The sequence below is a fragment of the Dermacentor silvarum genome, chromosome 3, assembly GCF_013339745.2.
Source record: "Dermacentor silvarum isolate Dsil-2018 chromosome 3, BIME_Dsil_1.4, whole genome shotgun sequence".
NCBI lineage: Eukaryota > Metazoa > Arthropoda > Arachnida > Ixodida > Ixodidae > Dermacentor > Dermacentor silvarum.
Window position 1 is genome coordinate 225,321,824 of NC_051156.1, and position 22,183 is coordinate 225,344,006.

At 44.8% G+C, this 22,183-nt stretch overlaps 3 protein-coding genes across 4 annotated transcripts in view; 1 reads left to right on the forward strand and 2 right to left on the reverse strand.

Annotated features, from left to right (window-relative positions):
- Window positions 1–3,809: 3,809 nt before the first annotated feature.
- On the reverse strand, window positions 3,810–9,231 carry LOC119446805 (ankyrin repeat domain-containing protein 49). The gene is made up of 3 exons (XM_037711367.2): window positions 9,026–9,231; window positions 6,570–6,932; window positions 3,810–4,566 (listed from the first exon to the last, which is right to left on the reverse strand). Exons 2-3 carry the CDS (start codon window positions 6,907–6,909, stop codon window positions 4,067–4,069), a joined length of 840 nt encoding a protein of 279 aa, XP_037567295.1. The 5' UTR covers window positions 6,910–6,932; window positions 9,026–9,231; the 3' UTR covers window positions 3,810–4,066.
- A 33-nt stretch (window positions 9,232–9,264) lies between these two features.
- On the forward strand, window positions 9,265–14,728 carry LOC119446806 (transmembrane protein 222). Its single transcript, XM_037711368.2, has 5 exons — window positions 9,265–9,686; window positions 10,950–11,034; window positions 11,097–11,128; window positions 11,187–11,280; window positions 14,594–14,728. Exons 1-5 carry the CDS (start codon window positions 9,601–9,603, stop codon window positions 14,726–14,728), a joined length of 432 nt encoding a protein of 143 aa, XP_037567296.1. The 5' UTR covers window positions 9,265–9,600.
- The window catches only part of LOC119446804 (vacuolar protein sorting-associated protein 11 homolog), a 73,182-nt gene continuing 65,175 nt past the window's right edge, over window positions 14,177–22,183 (reverse strand). For both annotated transcript variants that reach the window (XM_049664391.1, XM_049664390.1), the window contains exons 22-24: window positions 20,732–20,798; window positions 15,548–15,713; window positions 14,177–14,783 (exon numbers count right to left, since the gene is read on the reverse strand). In XM_049664391.1, coding sequence (XP_049520348.1) covers window positions 15,573–15,713; window positions 20,732–20,798 — 208 coding nt within the window. In that variant the 3' untranslated portion in view covers window positions 14,177–14,783; window positions 15,548–15,572. The remainder of the gene's footprint in view (window positions 14,784–15,547; window positions 15,714–20,731; window positions 20,799–22,183) is intronic.

Sequence of the window (22,183 nt, forward strand, 5' to 3'; positions counted from 1 at the left end):
CCCCGTCAGGGCTACGCAACACAATTACAGCAGAACAACATTATCACACTTTCTCGTGTGAGCGGCTGTGTTGTGGAGAATGCGAGTAATTCGCTTACCCAACACGCTGAGCGGCCCGTATCCAGCGCTCTCGCCTTTCTCAATCCTTCATACGACCGCGATGGAAATCGGTAAAACTGAACGTTGTCATTCAGTCCTTCACGTTCATGGCAATTTACAACGCAACAGTAGGGCCGATTACGGCGTTTCTTCGTTGCGCGCGGATCTGTCGCGGTTACCGTCGTGCTCGCCATCGTTCTGACGAGCAAGAACTTTATGGCAGTTCAGCGGCACGTCCGACTAGCGGATAAATTCATAGCTATCTTTCTGGGTGTTAAATGCGCAAAACAATCGCAATATGAACCAAAATTAAGGTAAATCATTGTTTCGCACTCGCTAGCTGCTTAGGCAACTTAGCAAGGGTCACTCTAGCAAGGGAGCCGGACTTTGCACTCATGGAGGTAGGAAAAAAAAAAAACATTTTTGCCTCCATGTTTGCACTACTCAATTATTACCTCTTCGCACCGACAGGTGGCGCTACGCATCTTGCAATACTAAGGTCCCTCTATCCCCTATATAAAAAAGTAGCGTCACGCTTTGAAGAATGCCGCCGCCTCCTCGCACACCCTGTCCGAGGCCGACGCCGCGTTGGTATTGGCCTAATGACATCACGTGGACCGCCGAGCCGCCGGACGCTGGCGGCGTTGGGTCACTGGCGTGGGATGTAAACACGGGTGGTGGAATAGGTGCAGGACAGGCAGCTTCAATCTCGCGACGAACAATACGTGTAACGTGGTCACAGGTTGGCGGCAGGCGAACGGCATCACACGATGAACTTGCAGCCGTATTGGGCAGCCGGGTGAATCTCTGGGTTATACGGCGGCTCTTGGCATGTTCAAACCGCCGACACTCTTTGATGATTGTGTCGACGGTATCAACGTTGGTATACACGAGCAGGTTAAAGGCATCGTCAGCGATACCTTTGAGCACATGAGAAACCCTCTCGGACCCAGGCATGTGCTCGTCAACCTGGCGGCAAAGAGCGATAACGTCCTGGATGTAAGAGACGTATGACTCGGAGGATGTCTGTGCACGAGTCGCAAGTTCATTCCGCGCAGCATGCTGCCGGCCAGTGCTGTCACCGAAAAGGTCGCGTATCTTCTCTTTGAAAGAGTCCCAGCTTGTAATGTCCGCCTAGTGCGTCTCGAACCACACCCGTGGTGGGCCATCGAGGTAAAAAAGCACGTTGGCGAGCATAAGGGTCGGGTCCCACATGTAGCTGGCGCTGATCCGTTCGTAAAGGTTGAGCCATTTGTCGACGTCAACCCCATCCTGGCCGGAAAAGACGCCAGGATCACGAGCAGGAGGCAGAACGATGTAGGTGGGAGCCACGAGAGGGGCAGCGGGTGAAGACGTTATGCCTGCACCGACTGACATGGTCGGAAGCATGATGAAGCGGCCGTTGCGGAGCTCCGTGATGGAAACAGGGAACTACCCAGCACTTCCACCACAAAGATGTTACGTAAAACGACACAAGGCGGGACTATTTACACTGTATTTACACTACACAGACACAGTAGCCAAGATGGTGGACAGCCACCAGCACCCGACAGGACCGTCTTCTTTGTCGTCTGCCCCTGGCAGAATGTCTCTCTCGTAGCAATATATATATATATATATATATATATATATATATATATATATGAGGAGAGGACGACGTACGTTGTATTCACACAGTATATAATTTTGCGAACGTTTCAGCTGGTGGACAAGCCGTCGTCAAAGCCGAGCGAATATATATATATATATATATTATACTATATATGTATATATATATTATATGTATATATATATATTATATATATATATATATATATATATTGTGGTGGCGTGAAGCAGAGGTAGAACACCGGGCTTCTAATCTGAAGGTCTTAAGTTCGAATCCTCCTCCAGTCCACAACATTTTCAGCCATGGTGACGCCAGACACCCCCCCCAGAAAAAAAAAAATCTGTTGCCAAGCGAACCTGGGCGACCCAGCACGCCCGTGAGGCGGCGGCGAGGCAAGCCCTCGACGTCCCCTCATGGGAGGCTTAGGCCCGGCCATCTTAAAGTGCTGGTTCCGCAATAAATGTTTATTCCTCCTCCTTGCCAAGCGCTAGTGGGGCTATACTAGGCCAAGTGCAACCAAATTAGGAAGGCCCACTAATCAACAAAGTCACTCCCTCACCAGGACAGGAATTGGCCTCCCTGGTGCAGTAGTCAGCCACTACCTCCCTCATGACTCCTACAATTAACTGATGGCCCTCGGTCCCCAGCGGCTGTGGAGCACCTGACCAAGGTGGCGGTCAGACCTGCAACGCGGCAGAGGGTGCTAAGAATCTCTGGGTATGGACAGGCCGCCATTGGAAACTGAACCTGCAACGTTCAACACACACACCCTCTCAAGTGAGGCTAGCTTAGCAGGGCTATTTGAGGAATTATCAGGCATTGCCTGAGATATTATTGGCCTTAGTGAGGGTTAAAAGAACTGGTGAGGCTTATACAGTGCTGACTAACGGCCACATCCTCTGCCACAGAGGCCTTCCAGATAAGAGAGAATTCGGGGTAGGATTTCTAGTCCATAATAACACGGCAGGCAACATTGGTGAATTCTACCATGGAGTTTCTCACCATATTCTCTAGAGGGAAATCTGGCGCTGCTGCGCTGTGGTATGCATGGGAATGCCGGTATATTGACTTCGGATTGGCATCATTCTCTGTGAGCCAGGTCGCCTTGAAGACATGCCTGGCTAACACCGTTCCGTCTGTCACAATGATTCATTTCCTGCTAAAACAGCATGTAAAAAGCTGTTTTAGCTATATTATTACACAAAAAATGCTTTGTTTAATTTGGAAGACTTATTATTGGATGTACAATTACATGAAACGTATATCAGCAGGCCGCTAAAGTTGGAGGACACACGACAAGATATGCGCTCGCTTTGGAACAACTTGCCATCTGTTCTTGCTTTTCTTCGCTTCATTCAGCATTGTAGGTGAATAAACTTTATTGAGAGATGTAATATGGATGAATGAAAGTCTTTTATGTAGATTTCATTTTAAGGACACATTAATTGCGTAGCCAAATCCGCCTTTTAGACGCAGCCTCTTACAACACAAGCCTCGAAGACACATATCCCGTCATTCCCATCACGGCACAGCGCCCTTTAGGAAACTCCCATGGTGGCGCCAGATTACCCTCTAGGTGTTATAGTGAGAAACTCTATGAATTCTACAGCATTAATGAGAGGGTAGCAGTAGTCGTAATAAAGCAGAAGAGGTGGTATAGAATGAAGGAAGTACAAGCCTATGCCCCAACCTCCTGTCACGATGATGAAATAGAACAGTTTTATGAAGATGTTGAATTAGCCATGAGAAAGGTGGAAACTCAGTATAGATACTCAGTACAGATACTATAGAAACTCAGTATAATATCTATACAGTATAGATACTGCACTCAGTCAGTATACTGAGGGCTGCCTCACTGAAGCGATGGGCGTTCTGCTTGCTGGCTCAGCCAGTCAGCACCAAGAATACAAGGAGTGGTATTCTGGTTAGAAATCTAACCAGAATACCACTCCTTGTATTCAGGCAAAAAAGTTCCACAAATTGAATGTGGTGCTTGCAGCTGTTGCCATTACAGCAAAGTAACAGTAAAAATGCCAGGTTACAGTGACGAATACAGCTCTGGGGAGACAGTAACCTTCTGCAAATGCGAAAATGGAAAAAGGAAAAGGTAAAAATTACTTTGTTTTTTATCTGCCCATTCAGTAACTCGGAGGAACCATCGCAGGTTAACTGTGAAGACGTTAGGAACCCTATAACTACTCTACTATAACCCACACAGGGATTTGAACACATCTTCACACCTGGAAAGCACAGTGAGGTTTGGCAGTCGCTACTGTTTCTTGTGGTTTCGCAAAACGAAGTGCGTCCCCATTCACAGCAGACTGCACACACGCGACATGTCTTCAAAGCAAGTCGTTGTCAGAAGCGGTTGACCGCCGGAGCATGCAGCGCGAACAGGCTGGCCCAGGGGCTGTGGCGGTGGGCCAAGTCAGCGGGTCGGTCGCCCGCGCGGCTTCGCGCATCGACATTGGCGAATGGCGACCACAGCAGCAGCTCGAGCAGGGCCCGCGAACGTGCCTGGCTGGCCGCTAGGTGCAGCGGCGTCAGGCCGCCTTCGCTGGGCGCGTTCACGTCGGCGCCCCAGTCGACCAGTAGCCGCGCACAGTTGAGTGCGCCCCACTTGCAGGCCGAGTGCAGCGGGCGCCAGCAGTCAACAGTAGGCCGCTCCAAGGTGTCCGGAGCCCTCTCTAGCAGTAGCTGTGCGGCCTCCAGCTGGTCGGCATAGCAGGCCCGATGCAGCGCTGTGTAGCCGTCGGCATCGGTGCGCGTTGCCAGAGACGGGTCTGAGTCCAGCAGCCGCTTCAGAGTGGCCATGTCGCCCTTTTCTGCAGCACGCCGCAGCTGCTGGGCTGCTGCTTCTGCGGGTGAAAAGAGAGAGCCAAGGGCTTCATTCTAATTGTTACCTTCACCCTGTTACCTTCACCAAACCAGCAGAATGGACACAACGGAAGAAAATCTGTGGGCTGGCCTTGAGCGTGCAGTGGCATCTACATGGGAGAAGGCATGAATACGTGCCGTGACCGTAGCATGACGTGATACACAGACGCCGCGCTAAAGTTAAGCCATTCCGCGCAGCTGTAGCTCCTATTTTCACACTAGGCTTCACTGATGGAGCATGGCCATGATGCAGTGGCGCACCGATGGGGGGGGGGGGTTGTAATCCCCCCCTGAGGCCGACTTAACCCCCCCCCCCTTTTGTTTAACCATTTTTCTTTCCTTGCGTATTTGAGTACTGCAACTAAGATGTAAGACGGCGCAATCGTCTGCACACTCGCAAAAAGCGCATTTTTTGACAATTTCCCGTGTAGAAATTGAAATTAGTGCTGTTTAGATAGTATCGGCAAACTGTCAACCCCCCCACCTGGCAGAGATCCTGGGTGCGCTACTGCCATGATGGTTGACATTCTCACTGGCAGGCGATGCAGTGTGTCAAGGATTGCACAATTGGCAACATGAAGTACAAATATCGCCTGGGTGTTTGATCGTCCTCTTCTCCCGCTTTGTTTGCATTTAAGATTCGACTTCCTTGTGAATTGTTCAATGGCACACCGATGTTTTCGCTGTCACCGAGGCTTATGCAGATTGCACTCGTTCATTTCGTTGCAGTGCCATGGTGCAGCACATTTTGGGCGTAGAGACCGCACCGCAGCGAAGTCGCTTTCAAATTTTGTGCGCTGGCTGCCGCATTCCCGCTCTTTTTGAGGCGAAAGCACAGTGGCTCATTGCACAATGGCCTAAAAAAAAAGAAAAAACACACCACCTGATTTTCGCCGAGCGAGAGGCGGGTGGAGATGGGAACGAGCAGCGTACGCAGACAGAAAAAAAAAAAAGAGGTCGCAGTTTTGTGTGAAAGGCGAAGCATCGATTGCGATAGCAAACTAGTGGACAGCTATATGAAGTACGGATAGTAGTTTTATTGGCCGTATAAACTTGTAAACATAGGCATACAAACTAAATTAACAATCATAGTGTCACATGCGCACAAGCAAACATGAACACATCTCACTCGATGACTGCGAAAAATCGCTGTCAAAACACTGTGGTGAGTAAGTGCGGCAGCAGTAGCGAGCGAATTGACCTTCGTCCCGCAGCTCGCACCAGCGTGAACTAAGCTGCAAAAACATAGCGCAGGGAGGAAGGCAAGTGCAAGGAAGGAAGTATTGTGGCAAGTGCTTTCTGCATTTTCTGTCTGTAGATTGTTGAATAGCCTCGAGTTGGTTATCCAGTTTAGCATTAACTTGGGTGACACTCTTGGCTACTCGCATAAGTTTGTTGGAAAATTGTGCAATCTTATTGGATAGGATGGAGTGAGCAGAGTCTGTGCATGTCATGGCGTCGAAGTCCTGAGAAGCTGTGTGGCAGAAAGATGGGCAACGTGTCGCGGTTTTGGTTGGGATAGTGGTGGGTGGTGAGGCCTTGAGTTGTGCTATTTCAGCCTTACGGTTGGATTGGTTGATTGTCACGTCTTTCTCTGTGTTGGCTTGTTCTGGGGCATTAAGTCGCACCATGGTTTGCTGTTGGAAAACAGGGGCTGGTTGTGAAGTGATTGGAGATTGTTGTGGGTGTGGTGTAAGTTGTGTTGTTGGTCGGTCGAGTTAATATGATTTGGGGGCTGTTTAAAAGGCCGTACTTTAGGCTGTATTTTAAGGCTGGCAAACAATATTGCTAATCCCTAAAATAACTAGTGCAGCTCATATCACCACAGCTAATGTTTACTGCTTTTATTTGTTCATTACTGCTTTGCATAGTTCATTAAATGCTGGTATCCACAAATAAATCCAGCCATATTTCCATGAAATAAAAGGCACATGATGGGGAAGCAGCACCGAAGCTCTGCAAACTGCTGTTGCCAGGCACCTACCGTCTGGGTCCACCGGATTTAGTGCAGGTTGGTGTTCTTGCTGTTCACCAGCATCCTGTGCTCTCTCCTGATCTTGAGCACCTGGGTTCCCTGTATCCTTCAATGGTCGGCCTTCTGAATGCCGACGGTCTCCTGCATTTTGACCTGCATGGCTCCCTTCAACTAGGTCCTGCTCATTCTGCTGTCTTGACGGAGCTTGCACACACCTTCGCCCTTCTGCATCCTGATCTGTCTGGCACCTATTTACTGTATTCTGCGGCTGCTGCGCTGGCAAAGCCTCTGATTTTGGCTGGTCATCTACATCCATGTGACCATTGCCATCACTTGCTGCAGCCATCATGGCCAGAGCTTACCTACTTCAACCTGCATAAGTAAAAGTCAAAGATGCATCAATGGAAGCATTCCTACGTCCTAAAGTAGTGGTATTATTCATTTGCAAGCGATAGCAATGCATATGAATTTAACTTATTAGAATGACACTACTGAGCCTCAGTACAGAGAATTAGGAACTCGGCAAGAAAATGTACAAAAAAACAAATGCATACAGCAAGCTCTATGATTCTTGTGCTGGCATAAAGACACAAGGACAAGCAAATAAACAGAAAGAAACCGGACTTGTTAGTCTGGTTTCTTTGTACTCATGTCCCTGGCCTTGTGTACTCACACAAGTACAAAAATCGTGGAACCTTTACTTTAACTAGCCCAGTTTTAAGCATAGTTGATAAGGCAAGCACTTGCAATCATGGGGGCTCGTACTACAGTCAAACCAGGATATATCGTACCTGAAGGGAATCACAAAAAAGTTCAGTATATAGGTAATTTGACATATAAAATAAAAATTTTATACAAAAATTGTCAAGGGGCTTTTACTGCTGTTCATTATACACAATAATTTGTTATATGTGGGTTCGGTATATCCGTGTTCGACTGTATGTGTGTTCTCAAGCTTTCCATGCCTTAACATCACAGTAATAAGTTGCACAGAAACATACCGCCTCAGGATATATCAATGCGACAGTACGCTCTCGTACTTCTTTCTGCTTGCTGAGCATAAGAGACCAAGTGTGTACAAAAGACCACAATACCGCACAGTACCCTGCTTTTCTAACAGTATGATAATAGCTATTAAACATCATGAGGTCTATCACAGCATTATAAAGAGCATCACATTCAAACCATAGGCCACTTCTAGCACATGTTTGAAAGTTTGGATGTTCCCGGCTGCGGCAGCTGCATGCATACTCAATGGAGCATGAAAAAAAACCTGTGAAGTGAGGTTGTGGTTGAACCCAGCCAAGTCAAAACAAATTCAGAGTACTTCACTGAGGAACCTCTCATAGTCCAGGTGGAGCTTTGGGACTAAAGCGCCAGCGATGAATAAATCCAAACAAATTCAGAAACAGATGGAGACGATATGATCAGCAGTAATCAACCAGAGATGTCTCTGAAGCCAACACTTCGACAAGGGGGCTTGGTGCCTCAACAAAGATTTGTCGAAATGTTGGCTCCAGAAATTATTCTTTCAACATGATCACCAAAGAACCAGACAATCGATTTCCCAATGCAGAAGAAAGTCAGAGAACGCACTTCACCTGCCAAAGTGCACCCTACAGTGAGAAATTAAATGGGATGTCACTTGACGGCATCAAGTGGAAAATGTATCGTGCTATAACCAAGCATAAAGAATGTCTATGGATGTGCTGACGGTGGCAGCGCTACAACTGCATTGCCCACCACGACGCATGTTTCAAAAGGGAGGGAGGGAGAGAGCAAGTTTCTTGACACGGCAGGGCTTTCCACAAGGCATAGAGGCCTCCAACAAACGGACCGGTGCCTGCCGGTCGGCTGCGTTTCTGTCATGGCTAGACAATGCCCTTTAAGGTGGCATTGCTCTAGCCATGGCGACGTCTTCACCTTCTCTTTTCTCCCTCTCTCCTACTTCCTTTTAACTCTGAATGTTGCCAACCTTTCCCTTTCTGACATAGAACCACTTCTCTTTGGCAGCTGTCTCTCTGCCTTACAGCATTTGCAACTATTTAGCACTGCAGGTCCATTCCCTTACTTTTGGGTTGCAGAGCTCGCGCACAGCTGTGCTCAACATTTTGTTTTAGCAATCGAATCGATGCATGTGAAGCCATGTGGCTAAATTTATCTATGTACGCAACTCCTACCGTGAAGGATTTGTGAATGTTCACCGATTCATTACACCTTACTTTCTTATGTCCAAATGTTCGGGCATGCAGGTCGCTCGCTTTCATTTTTTTTTTTTTTTTTTTTTTTAAAGCTTTAAAAGATCACTGCAATCGCAAAATGTTCCGAGTAGCCTCGAACACTACAGTTAACTCGGAACGGTGTCTCTAAATGAAACGAAAGCATATCATATGAAGAAATTTTGGCACAACCCGTAAGAGCCAAAAACAATTGAGCGACAATATCATTGCGAAAAGAGAAGTTACCTCGCTCCAGCACAGCTGACGTACACTTCAAGCCTAGAAAAGGTGGACCGAGCTAGGAGAATGCGGCAGGAAGTTTGGCTATTTTGGCATGATGAGCGCCGAACCACACAACTTTTGGCCGAAACTACCGAAACGAAAAAAAAAAAAATGAAATTTCGTCGAGGGGCCACAGGGTCTTTACCACGACCGTCTTCACCAATGTGCACCACTAGTACACTGTATGCACCACAGAAGAATGAAGAACCAAATGTGCACAGTGGCCAGAGGCCGCTAAATGTCATGACGGTTTTTGGCTTTTCTGTGCACAAAAGCTCCAAACGGCCCAAAACATAGCGGCAAACCATTCATGAATACCCGGGAACGTTAAAAAGAAAGAAAAAGGCTAGTTAGGCGAAAAGTACGTTGGCAAATACGTTTCGCAATCCACAGAACTTGTAGCCTGTACAACAGCGACATCATCTACAGCAGCTGATGGTTGCTGCGGGCCGCAGCCGTCTGCGTACAAAATTCCGTCGCCGGTGGTGATTGAGACGCTATACCTGATTATTGGAGCTTTAATTAGCAACTTGACGAGCATGAAGATGAGCCCGAAACCCTCCATCGACTTCAACCGCGACCGTTTTCCGTTCTGTATCGTGTGGACACCGATTCCATGTCTGACGTGAGTTGGTTTCAGTTAAGGAAAGTGTCAATAGTTCGCGAGTTGTGTCGTACTTGTGTAGACCAAACCATTGATTAAATTCGCTTCAGGCCGAACGTTGCTGAACTGTCGTTTTCAAGCACTTTTGAACTCCGATTTTGCGCGTCTTCGGTGACGGGACATCTTTGATTAAGAAGTTCGGCAGGGTACTAGTGTCCGTGCGACGAGTACCACCACCGCCTACCCCAGTAAAACAAAAACAAAACAAAAAACTATTGACTCCAATTAGCTTTTGCAATAGGAATCAACTGGGACCAATAGGAACCAATTGGAAAATGCTTACTTCTAACCGGTTACGACTGGATCAGAGGAGAAACCAACTGGATCGAGTTGCCATTTGAAATGAACTGGACCCAATTTGAACCGATTGGAAAATCCCTAGTTCCAACTCGTTATGGTTGAGTCAAAGTGAAACCAATTAAGTCTGATTGGACTTGCCAATTGGAATTAACGGGGCCCATTGGGAAATCCTTACGATTGAGTCAGGGATGGAACCAATTGAGTTCAATTGGACTTGCCAGTTTGAACCAGCTAGGCCCACCTTACATTCCCAACTGAGTCTAATTGGAATAAACTAGCTAGAACGTAACCAACTGGGAAATCATACTTTCAGTTTATGCGCCCATTCAAGGAAACTGGAATGATTTATAGCTATATATGCATAAGGCTATTCATAAGGCTAAGGCTATAGCAAACCTGTTTGACACCTGGAATCCTATTTAGGTTTGCTTTGTGGGGTATATATGTGTACTGGTATTGCCCACTGGTGCAATTGGCCATTCCAACCAATTGGTTTCAAACCAAATGGCACTTATTGGGTACAATATGTCACTCCAACAAAAACAAATTGGTCATGTTCCAGTTGGTTCAATTGGTCGTTATGTACTAATTTACGATTGTAAATTTTCCAGTTGGTACCAATAGGAAATTTCCCAATTGGAGTCAATTGCTTTTTTTGACTGGGACTACATACGACTGGGTCATATGTTTGTGAGGGTTGCGTCGTACGGCGGTTAAGAGCTTTCATTCCGGTCACTCTAAGTTCGTGTCGTTCTTGCTCCAACCGCTGGTGCATGATTTCGCACTCGAGTACTTATTAGCAACTAGCTTTTACCTAGATAGTAGTAGTACGAATGCCCGTAAAGCTTTACGGGCCATTCATTGTTTTTGTCACAATTTCTGGCTTTAAAAAGGTGTATTGCAGATTCGTCTGTCACTGTGCAGGTGGCTTTGTCCCTTGATAGGCCACATGGGCATCTGCATGTCCACTGGTATTATACGGGACTTCGCAGGACCGTACTACGTATCTGTAAGTCTGGCACAAGCAAGCATTGTGAGCAATACTACTTACTTTGTTTGAATTCCTTGCAGGAGGACAGCATGGCTTTTGGCCGGCCTACAAAGTAAGCTGCATGTGCGTGCTAAAGCTTGTATCATGCAATTGAAACATGCCTGATGCAGGTACTGGATGCTGGATCCCAGCAAGGCCAGGGATGGAGTGCAGGGCTGGGACAGGGGCGTTGTTGAAGGCTCGGAGGAGTACAGAGGCCACATGGTGAGCTTGCTCAACATCATGCTTGCGGAAGAAAAAACAGTGGTACTATCGCGGCCTTTACGAGAGGGAACATATATGCTAACGTATGGCAAAAAGATGCACTTGCCCGATGAAGATGCACTGTGGCCAAGATTGAAAGCAAGAAGTGGTTTTGTCAGCTGCAGGCAAATCTAGTTGGCCATCAAGAATGACGTCCACTATATGTTGTGCTATCGCACGTCAGCATCAATTCATGCTTTGTAGTGCAATCTAGAAGTAGAACCAATCACTCAGCTTAAAATTTTGCACACCAATGTTTGCTGCTTCATATGAGCAAAATATAGCATCAATTGCCATCGGATTGGCTCAAGCACAGTATACTTCAGTAACAGGCATAAACGCGCCAATTCCATTCAAACAAAGTTTACCAATGCTAGCTGATTGAAAGGAACATTAATTGGCATGAAGGTGGTGTCAGCAGATGGAGAAGACTATTCTGCTCTCTCCATTTGATCTAAATTTGGCCACAGTGCATAATCAGCACCGTAAGAGGCTATCCACCACACACGTGTTCCCTTTCATAAGCCTTGTAATACATCGAACATAAAAGCTCTTTGTTAATCTTGCTCCATGTCAGTGCCAGTGAATTTAAATACCCAACTAAGATGTCACCCTCTCCAGCATCGCAATATTGGATAGAACCAGTGGTGGAACACAGAAAAGGCCTTTTGGAGCAGCTTTTGTAGCAAGAAAAATATGCATTAGTAGCAGACATATTGGTTTTGTAGCACATACTTTTACATCATTAAATGAGGTGCAAGGACAATCTAGAGCCCCACACCTTTTCAGTTTGAATCTAAAACGCTACAAAAAGGAAAATTTTTAAAGGCAGAACATAAACAGATTTATTTACACATACTCAAGAGCATCGTATAAACAGACAACTGTTGGGGCCTTTATCAAGTTAGTGTAATCTTTTATTTTTCTTTTTTTTTTCTAAGTGCCTCCTAGTCTCCAAGAGTGACAGCTTCTGTCTCTGCAGTCATAGAGCTTGACCAGTCATGGGATCAGAAAAACATTTTGCTTTCATTTACTTTGCCAGTAGTAGTTTGCATTACTCAGCATCTTCTTGGCTGAATTAATTTCCTTTTGTAGTCTCCTTCTGCTTAAGTGCCTAGTTCACAGGAAACATTGAATTGAATTCTGGAGTTCTGTGTACCAAAACCACGATTTGATTATGAGGCACGCTGTGGTGGAGGACTCCAGATTAATTTTGACTACCTGGGGATTTCTAGCATGCTTCCAATGCCTTGGGACATAGGCATTCTTGCATTTTACCCTCATCAAAAAGCAGCGGCCGGGATTTGATCCCATGACCTCGTGCTTAGCAGGGCAACACCACGGCTGCTAAGCCACCACAGCGGGTGTCCCGGAAACATCACGCATTGCTTTCCTTGCATGTGACTGCACAGAAGCCTTCTCTCCCAGTATCATTTGCGCGAACCTTTCTCTGCTTTGATCAGGCCCTAGGTCAGGGGAATCTCTAGGATCTCACCAAAAAAATTTCTGATACAACATTATAGAGCAGAGTGCATTGATACTGGCTCGCTCTTGCATCATGTGTCTGTTTTCAGTAATGCCCCTCTCTACAACCGTATTTCCATGCAACAGGCTTGGAAAAGCTTTCACAAAAGTGCATAGCAAGTACCCCATCCTATCAGCCAACCTTAGATGAAAAATCTTCTGCCAGAAATCATACACATTTTCTGTCATCAGGCTGAACTCGTTCATCAACTTTGACTGTAGTCATCAACGACTACAGGCATTTCTTGGCCAAGTTCCTCGGAACCTTTATTTTAGAACTTTCATTAGAAACAAACTTTCATCTTACAAAAAATTGGTGGAAACACCTAAGGTCCTTGAGTACAGTGTTATCTTGCGGAAGTCTAGAAAGCAGGCACCGAGCTGCAGATACATAAGAACTTGTTGCACCAAGCCAAATGTTCTCTTTTTTCTCTCTCTCTCTAACAAAGCAACAGCCTGCTTTGCTCATTCGTTTTTTCCAACCCAAGCACAGGAAGCATAATGGATGCGGAATCATTACCGGATATACTGATGTGTCCCCAGACACACACGAATGCAGACCGCAAGTTGCAGTTTCATTTTTACTATCATTACTGCCAGACCTATACAGAACCCTCCAGAACACCTTCTAGCGCAGACGTGGCACGATTTTCACTAAAATCAGGCTTTCGTAGCAGGATGTACCAGTTTTGGAGCAATGTTCCATCACTGTACTACAAACACTGATGTTAATGCAAAACATTATTTCAGCCAACTCTTACATAGTTTCGGCATCTTGTTGATGGACACTTACTGCCATGCACAGAAACATGCCACCTATTGACTACTGGTTCCTGCACTTGTATAGCACTCATAAACAACTGCCTTTGTAACAACTTTGAGAGATGTGCATCCGCTGACAACTTCTGATGACAACTTTCTGCACATGCGATGTAGTGTCGGTGACCACATAAGACAAAGGTGCTGCAAGGCAAACGTTTATCGAGGTGAGTTTGTGGCCGCGTAACTAAATGCAATTGGCTTGGGAACAGCAATGGCGAGCACAGGTGGTGGTCAACGAACAAAGCATCACTTACATGTGGCCAGTATTTAAAGACTGCCATTTAGTGAGACATCATGCAAGTTGCACTGCCCGATATAATGGGCCCCTAGAAAGTACAAAGCTGGTATTGTGGTAGCTCTGTGAGGAGCACACGCACTAGCCTCACGCAGAGCGTACCCCCACACTTCATACAAATGTTTTAATGGCAAAGCTCGAAAGGTGCATGGCATTTCAAAGATATGTGACATAAAAAGGTACTATCATGACCTATACCAAGAAACAGACAGTGAATTTGGAGGGCTTTCACTTATTTATTTACAACAAATGTACAAAAGAAAATTAAAGCTGAATGAAAGTGCATATGGGCTCAAACACAGTAATCAAATGTGCAGAGGTACTAAATTGTGAGCAGTCTTGTAGGCTTGTGAAGACTGAAGAGAACCCATGCTGTGTACTAGCCTGTAGTTCTCGTTTTCTACATAAACGCTTTTGTGCAGAATTTCAGTGCCTGTGTGTTGGTTCATGTGTTGAAGCTCTTCAAGAATTGGTAGCAGAGACGTCAAAGTTCCCCTGAGTGAATTGCACATATTACTCTTGATATTCAAGGTGTACGTTCGTTTTTCAGTCTGTCTGTGCCCAAGCAGGCATTGCGTGTGATGTTCCACCATAGTACAACAGGGCTAGCCAGACTGTGCTCTGTCCATGCAGCACAACCTCTTCTGTGACAACTGCCACTCGCATGTTGCTCGCTGCCTCAACCTGATGCAGTATGGTGGCAGCACAAGGTGGAACATGGTCAAACTGGCACTCATGATGCCGCTGCACTCCAAATACGTCAGGTGAGCACTTGATGGCTTGCCTCACAAATATCGCCAACATTGCTCTAATGGCTAACCACCTGTAAAAAGACAAATGTGTTTTCTTCACCCTAGGTTAAGCATTTATACCATGGGTAATAGCTGTTGTAAATCGGTCGATTGACAATTTAAAACAGAAGTGTACCACAATGCACTCACAGCACCAACCTTCCATCTTATGAAAATGTAGCTCAAAGCATAAATATTTCAGTGTGTAGACAACAGGTGAAGCATGCGCTAAGAAAAGCAATGCATTACACTCGAGTACAACTTTAGTATGTTTCTATAATTTTATTACAGTGTAAAAGAAGTATCATACTTGATACAGTGATTCACATTGATATATATATATATATATATATATATATATATATATATATATATATATATAGAGAGAGAGAGAGAGAGAGAGTTAAATTGCAGCCCATCCATTGCTGCAGCGTAATTGGGATGAGGTCCAGTAATCACTGCACTCAGATCACAGAATAATTTTTTTCTTTTTTTTTGCCACAGCACTATGTAGCCACTGTGTCAGGCCTTTCCAGTCTTGGCATTGAACTGGTTCACTGCACGGATGGCAAACTTAAGTCCTTTGTAAATGGCAGCACAAAGAAAAAGCCACACTTTGTTTTTACTATGAGTGCACACACCTGCTACCACCGTCCACTTGCACACAAGAAGGAAAATGGCAGGAAAACAAGGCATCACGTGATGCAACTACTGTCATGATGCCTGGTTTTGCTTGACCCAATGTATGCACTCTACCACTTCTGGTCCGATGCATCAATCATTATAAGCAACGTACTTTCCATGCAGCACATGGGCTATGATCAAGACCTGGCTGCCCTCAGTTCTGCTGCTGCTGGGCCTGCTGCTGCTGCTGTGGCTGGTGCCAGCAGCGTGAGCCGTTGAAACAGGCCCCGGCCTAGGTAGTCAGCCACCACAGAAAAGCCATCCTCCGAGCGCTCCAGCTGCGGCATCAGAACAACCACACGAACATGTTTTGTTTCTTGCACATTGACATGTGCTGCAACTATGGCAAGTTTAGCAAGCACAAACAATAACACTAGAGCAGTCTGCCGGGCCTTTGAAATTTTGGACACTTGAATTGTTTTCATGGATGCCTCATAACAATATCTATACAAAGCTCAAGTTGTGGACATCTGGAAGTGGCTTTACCATGTGCCAATCATTTTTACAGACATCCGAGTTTTTCTTTCAGGAGCAACAGAAGTTCCTAGAAAGTGCCGCCTGTAAGCGTGGAGATAATTGAGAGAAATTAGGGAAGGGGGGCACCTACACAGCTCTGCACTAAAATCTGAACCAGTGGCAAGAAAATATTTCATGGTCTTCCAAAATGGGGAGGGGGTACTTGCATGACTGGAGACTAAATTTCGCAGTGCGCATGAAGATGCCGCAGCTCTTTTACATTTGTTGCCCTTCTTTAGCAACTAACCTTACTTTAGCGTAGTGTTTTCTTTCTTTATGGGACCATCTGGCCATTGCATCATCAACAAGCAGTCACAGTTGTCTACAGGGACAGGGAGGCTGGGAACTCACTCATGATCCCAACAATAAACCGATGTCAGCGGCCCTCTTGTGCATCTGCAAGCTTTCCCTCATTTATAAGCTGCCATCTTGCTCGTCCTCCTCTGATTGCATTTACACCAGCTACATGCTTTCGTTCACTGTGGTCGTCATTGGATTCCCTTTGCAAGAATATCTCCTGAAACATGGCAGTGCTGTAGTTTGAACTTCCATGTGTAAATGCAACACGGCTGTATTATTAAGAAAGGTGTATTGTTTGTAAAAAGTAACATTTGTTTCGATTCTAGCAAATTTAAAGGAGTAATTAGCACACATCGCTGCCTTGTTTTTACTTAATTTCATAGCAAAATTGCATTTATTAAATCTCCATTCTTCAGTGAAGCACATGACATTTGTGTCCAGCACATACAGAAGAAACACTACCGTAAGCGCACCTCGCCATTGCAGAAGCGAGCTTCTGCAGAGACGACTTTCACTACCTGTCGAGTACGAAACAAGTAAACAACGATTCTAAGTGTTTTATTGAACAATGCGATACCAGAAATGCTGTCTTCATACAAACTATGTGTGAAGACAAAGCAACGGTGAGGGCTAAATCTTTTAAAATTGTTAGAACAAAGATGCAGGGTCACCGCGTGCAACGAGCATTGCATGCTTGTGAGCTTTCTATTGATGAAGTTGATAAGCTTTTTTGCCTTTTTCCCTCTTTCTCTAAACTGACGGCCACTCTACATATAGTACTAAATGATAACTGTATGTACTTGGAATCAAGCAAAAAAAAAAAAATCACAGAACAACGCACCTTCCCGGCCGTGCTGATATTCCAGATCCATTCTTCCCTTTGTTGTGTTTGTTTTCAAAATCTGATGCCTTTATGCATCTTGCTATTTTTAAAGCATTCTGGCATGCAGCATGTGAATCGAGCCATCCTCAAGCATGAATTGGTCGATTCACTCAAAAAAAAGAAAATGCCCAATGTCCAGCTGCAATGCCGATACGAAGGCTGCAATAGCAGAGACCAGTGGCGATGGGGACAAGTGGGACCACAATGTACTGAGCGGGGCTGCCACAGTGTAGTGAAACTGCTCATGATATTGGTCTATTACTCTTTAGTACTGCATCGCATTTATGCTAGCCTCTAAGAAGCGTGGCTAGAGTAACAGCCATGCGGGCAATCCATCAGTGACCAAACACCATATCCTTAAGGCACTTGTGTCTACTCATGATGTAAATAGTGTGCTGTATCAAGCGATTTTGTGTCAACAATAAAGTTATATTGCAGTGCTCTTGATTCCATTCCTAAAGGACTGTCGGAGACACTGTTGTTCCTCTGATAGTCCTCTGTTCACTAGTGTTCCCCCATTACAAGACTTAGCAGTGCTACATCCACGGTGATGTGATCGAGTGGACATCTAAGCTCAACACACTGATGCTCGCTGGTGAGGAACAGCAGATATAGTATGCAAAACCTCCATTCTTTATTTTGATGTTATATTTGTATATGAAAAGGCTGTGAAAGTAACTTATGCATCACCTAGCTTTGTAAAAGTGCAATTGTACAATACAGATTTTACCCCGACGGGTAAGCCACTAACTATATGTCTCATAAGAAAGTTGCTATTAAGATCAATCTTAATGAGGCAGCCACATGGACGCGATATCACGATGGCAAGTAGTGACAAATTTTGGTTGTTACCCGATGAAGTACAATTGTACGCCTGTAAAAAAAAAAAAAATGCAAACGTACCACAAAGCAAACATTTTAACCAGAGTGTATTACGGGGCTGACAAGCTGGAGTTTTGAATGCACTGTGATGCAACCTCGTGGTGAACAAAGAATTGGCTGGGTAGTAGATGACATGCCACCCCATAGAGTACCACAGGTCTCACTCATATTGTGCGTTGTTTTAAGCTCTCTGCGCAATTTTTCAGAATCAAAAAGTGCTTCAAACGTAAACAGGACCTTGTGCGCTACCGCCTGTAACAGAAGTCATGGAAAGCAGGCGCTCTTTACTCCGACATACTGTGCCAAGGGTGGACAGACCTGGCAACTACAGCGAACAGCGTGTGACCCCAGGCAACAAAATTGGCTGGGTAGTACAAGTCGCAGGCTATCCACATTGACTTACGCACTGTGCTGGTCTCGCTTGCTTTGTTTGTGTGTTCAGGCTACACTTCTTACTTAATTTTGGTTTTTATTACCGGAAAAGGCATGTTCGCTGACAGTACGCTGTGTGTCACCTCATTAAGAGTGTGTACTATGCTTTGCTTCATGCAAAAGCTGGAGAAAAAATACAGTAGAGTATCCAAAAGCACGGGTGGTAGCATTTTTTTTTTTCCTTATTGTTTAAGAACTGCCACGCACATGAATTTACTGGACTTAAGAAAATTTTTTTATGGTGAAGCAGCAAGGTAATTAAATGAAAGCTGATAGAGCAGTAGAAACTGCTGCAGGACATGTTGCCGAGAGGACAAGCGAAAAAATCGATTGACGTAGTACAGAAAGACGGTTACATCATGAAGTTAGGGGAATGTAGATAAATAGGGATGTTTAAAGTTTCGTGGTCACATTATACGCTACTGTTTAATAAATTACTGACAAAAATGAAACACTTGCAGCAGGATCATTCTTTTTCTACAAGAAAAATTCCTGCGCATGAACACAAAGACTAGGGGGACACTGATTTACCACTGCGTGCATTTGCCACATAAGCATGTTTGTGTTCGGCAGTCACACACACCGACACGCACCAGAACCAGACAGACTCGGACACAGAGGTAACATTATACAGTCAACGACCGATTTTTCAGACATGCCCGATAATTCTGACGCCTTCGCAGCACAGCCACAAACTCCACAGAGCCAAAATATAAGGACATCTGAAATTTCGTACGCTAAAACCCTCCGCCGTTCGATTTTTCTGACTTCTTGCCACGACAGCAGTTTCAAACAGTATTAATCGAGGCCACCGCCGCCGCCATTTTTATTATCTTGCAGCGTCTAAACAGCGCTCTCGCATGCCGATCCACTGGCAGCCGTAGCCACCACAGCAACATTATGCCTAGCCTCTTTGACGTTCGCTACCAAGCTTCCTGCTTGGTAGCGAACGTCAAAGGGAAGCACAGAAAGCACGGCATGGGTCATGCGTTGCATAATGCTAGTTTCCAAAAGTCAGCTTTGCCCCAATACAGCGGTGTTATATGGCCAAGCATATGCAATGCATTGCGTTGAAGCATAGCAAGAATGGAAACGGGCCACTGTCACAAGACACAGTATGTATTCTTTTAATTACACATGCGTGCACCTGCCATCTCCTGTCACAGTACAAGCACAAAAACGCCTAATAAGTGTACTGGCAGGCCCTCGGAGCTATTTTGAACGTGCCTGTGGCGATTACAGCTCTTATGAAGAGCATGGCATTTTTCTTTTTTTGGACAGTCCAGTTTCTCCAATGTTCTCGTGGCCGTTTGAAAAATCAGCCAGCGACTGTAGTAGCTTATTTATTCTTTTATTAGTTTTATTAGTTGATTGTGTCATTGTTCAGGAGCCACAGTTTTGAGTAGATGCACGTTAAGCGAATAGACACACATTGCAAAAGTCTGCCACTGTAGCTTGACATTGCGCGACTTGAACGGTACCTACTCAAAAGCAGTAGCGCAGTAAAACTGTGTCTACAACTTTTTATGTGCAGTGTATGCACTGGGCACAGTACTTTGCTTCCTTCCCGACGGAAGGCATGCTATTAAAGCCTCCCATGCACAACATTCTTCAATATTCCCAGTGCAGCACAGCTCAGACGAGCCAATATAACACAGCGCCTTGTATTCACCAGCAGGGCTTCACATTTTATATTACCCGAAACTTGCAAAATGGCATGGAGGGCGCTGTCGATCGGCGTTTCGGCAGCGCTGCCCGCGCAGCCTATCATGCCCATATTTATAAGTTTATAGTTATAGTTTGAATATGCCGTCATTGTCAGTGAAAAAAAATGTTCCAAGTCTCCAACGTTAAATGCTGTGGCGCCATCTAGTAGATACAAATCGAAACACTCGGACAGCTCTCGCTGGCATCCTTAGGCCCTACAGCGTCAAAATAAACATCTGATGTAAAAAAATAAAAAATAAATAAAACATAGCTAATTCTTTGTACTAAGCGTGAGCTAATTTACTAAGCAAATACTGATTTTACCGTTGATTTCTCGCCGTCATGTCGAAGAGCAAGTAGCAAAAGGAACGACTGAAGTGGGCAGCCTGAGTACTGCCATGCTGCTACTCATCACCGGAAGCCGCTGCACTTCTGGGCAACAAGCAAAATTTTCTGTGTACCCCTCTTCCATGCTGTGCTTAGTTTTGTCTTGATTCAATATTTATTTCCCTTTAGTGCCCATTTGAAGGAAGATAAAAGTCACTGTACAAACGTGCATTTCTCAAAAGTGCCTACCTGATGATGGAAGTCCTCATGGAGGTTTCGTGCCTGCTCTTGAGACCGCAGGATGTCCAACACTTTGCTGTAGAGGCAAGGTATAATTGCTGAAGTGCCATTTCAACTAGCTTGATCCGTGGCCAGACAAAGTATCTTAAGGAGGCAAGAGCTGTCTGCAAAGCTTTGTTATGACATTGGAGTGTGAATGGTGAAAAGCTGCTAATGATATCTAGATGAAGCCACGTTGCTAATATTATTAAACATGGTTATGCAAAAATTAAGTTACTGACAGAAAAAAAGGAGACGGAGACATCTTTGACATCCTTAAATAATTTACTGTGCAAAGAAGTTAATTAGGTAGAATTATTTTCACACACTTCATTCAAATGCAAGAAAAGCATAACTTAACTGACGATATGTTTACTGCTTCAGTCAAGGAAAACATACCACTTCATTTGGCTTTGAATTAGCAGGTTTTTAGCAATTATGAATAAACTAATTATCCACAATTTTGATATTTTGCAATCTCTTCTTCAGTTGTTCAACACTATCATGTCACCCATGTCTCTCTCAACCTATATATGAGAATGGTTTAAAGTGTGCGCTTTGAGCATTACACTACAGTGTGACTTGCCTTCATTGACGAGTGTCGTCTATCCTTTAGACAACACACAAGAATAAAAATTTTTAGTGCAGATATTCGATATTGAGAACAAAGTTACTGGCTATATATCTTCGACAAACACTGAATGACAAGCAGCAAGTGTCGTTTGTTGGTTTAGAGCAGCAACATAGGATGAGAAAGAAGAAGCTTGACATGCTTTCTTTTGAAAGCACTGTCAGGGGAGACAGACCAATGTAAGATATCCAGCTGCAGTGGTTTCAAGCACGTGATGTAAAGCAAAGGAAATGTACACCAATGGTTCACATATGTGAAGAGCAGTCTGTACAAATTCTCAACCAAGCCTTACACGGCTTGAGGTGAAGCCCACTTCCAGTTTTCTGTCTAGGGTTGCCCCCCCCCCATTGCTTAAAAAGGTTAGACAAAATATTGATTCTTTTCATTGATTATGCATATTCTTGACATGTCTCGCAAATTTAGATAGAATTTTTTTTTTAATTTCAGGTATTTATACATGCCATCATTAAAAGGTTAAATGTCAATGGCTCTCTCTTTTTCAACATGAAGTTTAGAGTGAAGCAAATGATCAGAACAGAGGCACAGGACAACACTACGACATTATTACACTGTGCGGTAAAACAGCAGCAGCAATAAGCTGCCAATTAACAATTACCACAGCTCATACAGGACAATGTATGTACATTATCACACAATGAAACTGGGTAATTTTGGAATGGTCAATAAAACAAAAGTAGCCAACATTTCCGAATATGCTAATGAGGAAAAGTTGTAAAGCACACCTTAGATGTTCTAGCATACTAATATGGAAATATGGAGGAGAACCAGCC

Excerpts from the sequence above, each read along its gene's own strand:
- LOC119446806 (XM_037711368.2), top strand. The coding sequence starts at position 9,601 with ATGAAGATGAGCCCGAAACCCTCCATCGACTTCAACCGCGACCGTTTT. Across the intron at positions 9,687-10,949 it reads ACACCGATTCCATGTCTGAC|GTGGCTTTGTCCCTTGATAG; the intron begins GTGAGTTGGTTT and ends GTCACTGTGCAG. Across the intron at positions 11,129-11,186 it reads GCTTTTGGCCGGCCTACAAA|GTACTGGATGCTGGATCCCA; the intron begins GTAAGCTGCATG and ends TGCCTGATGCAG.
- LOC119446805 (XM_037711367.2), bottom strand. The coding sequence starts at position 6,909 with ATGATGGCTGCAGCAAGTGATGGCAATGGTCACATGGATGTAGATGAC. Across the intron at positions 4,567-6,569 it reads AAATCCGGTGGACCCAGACG|AAGCAGCAGCCCAGCAGCTG; the intron begins GTAGGTGCCTGG and ends TTTCACCCGCAG.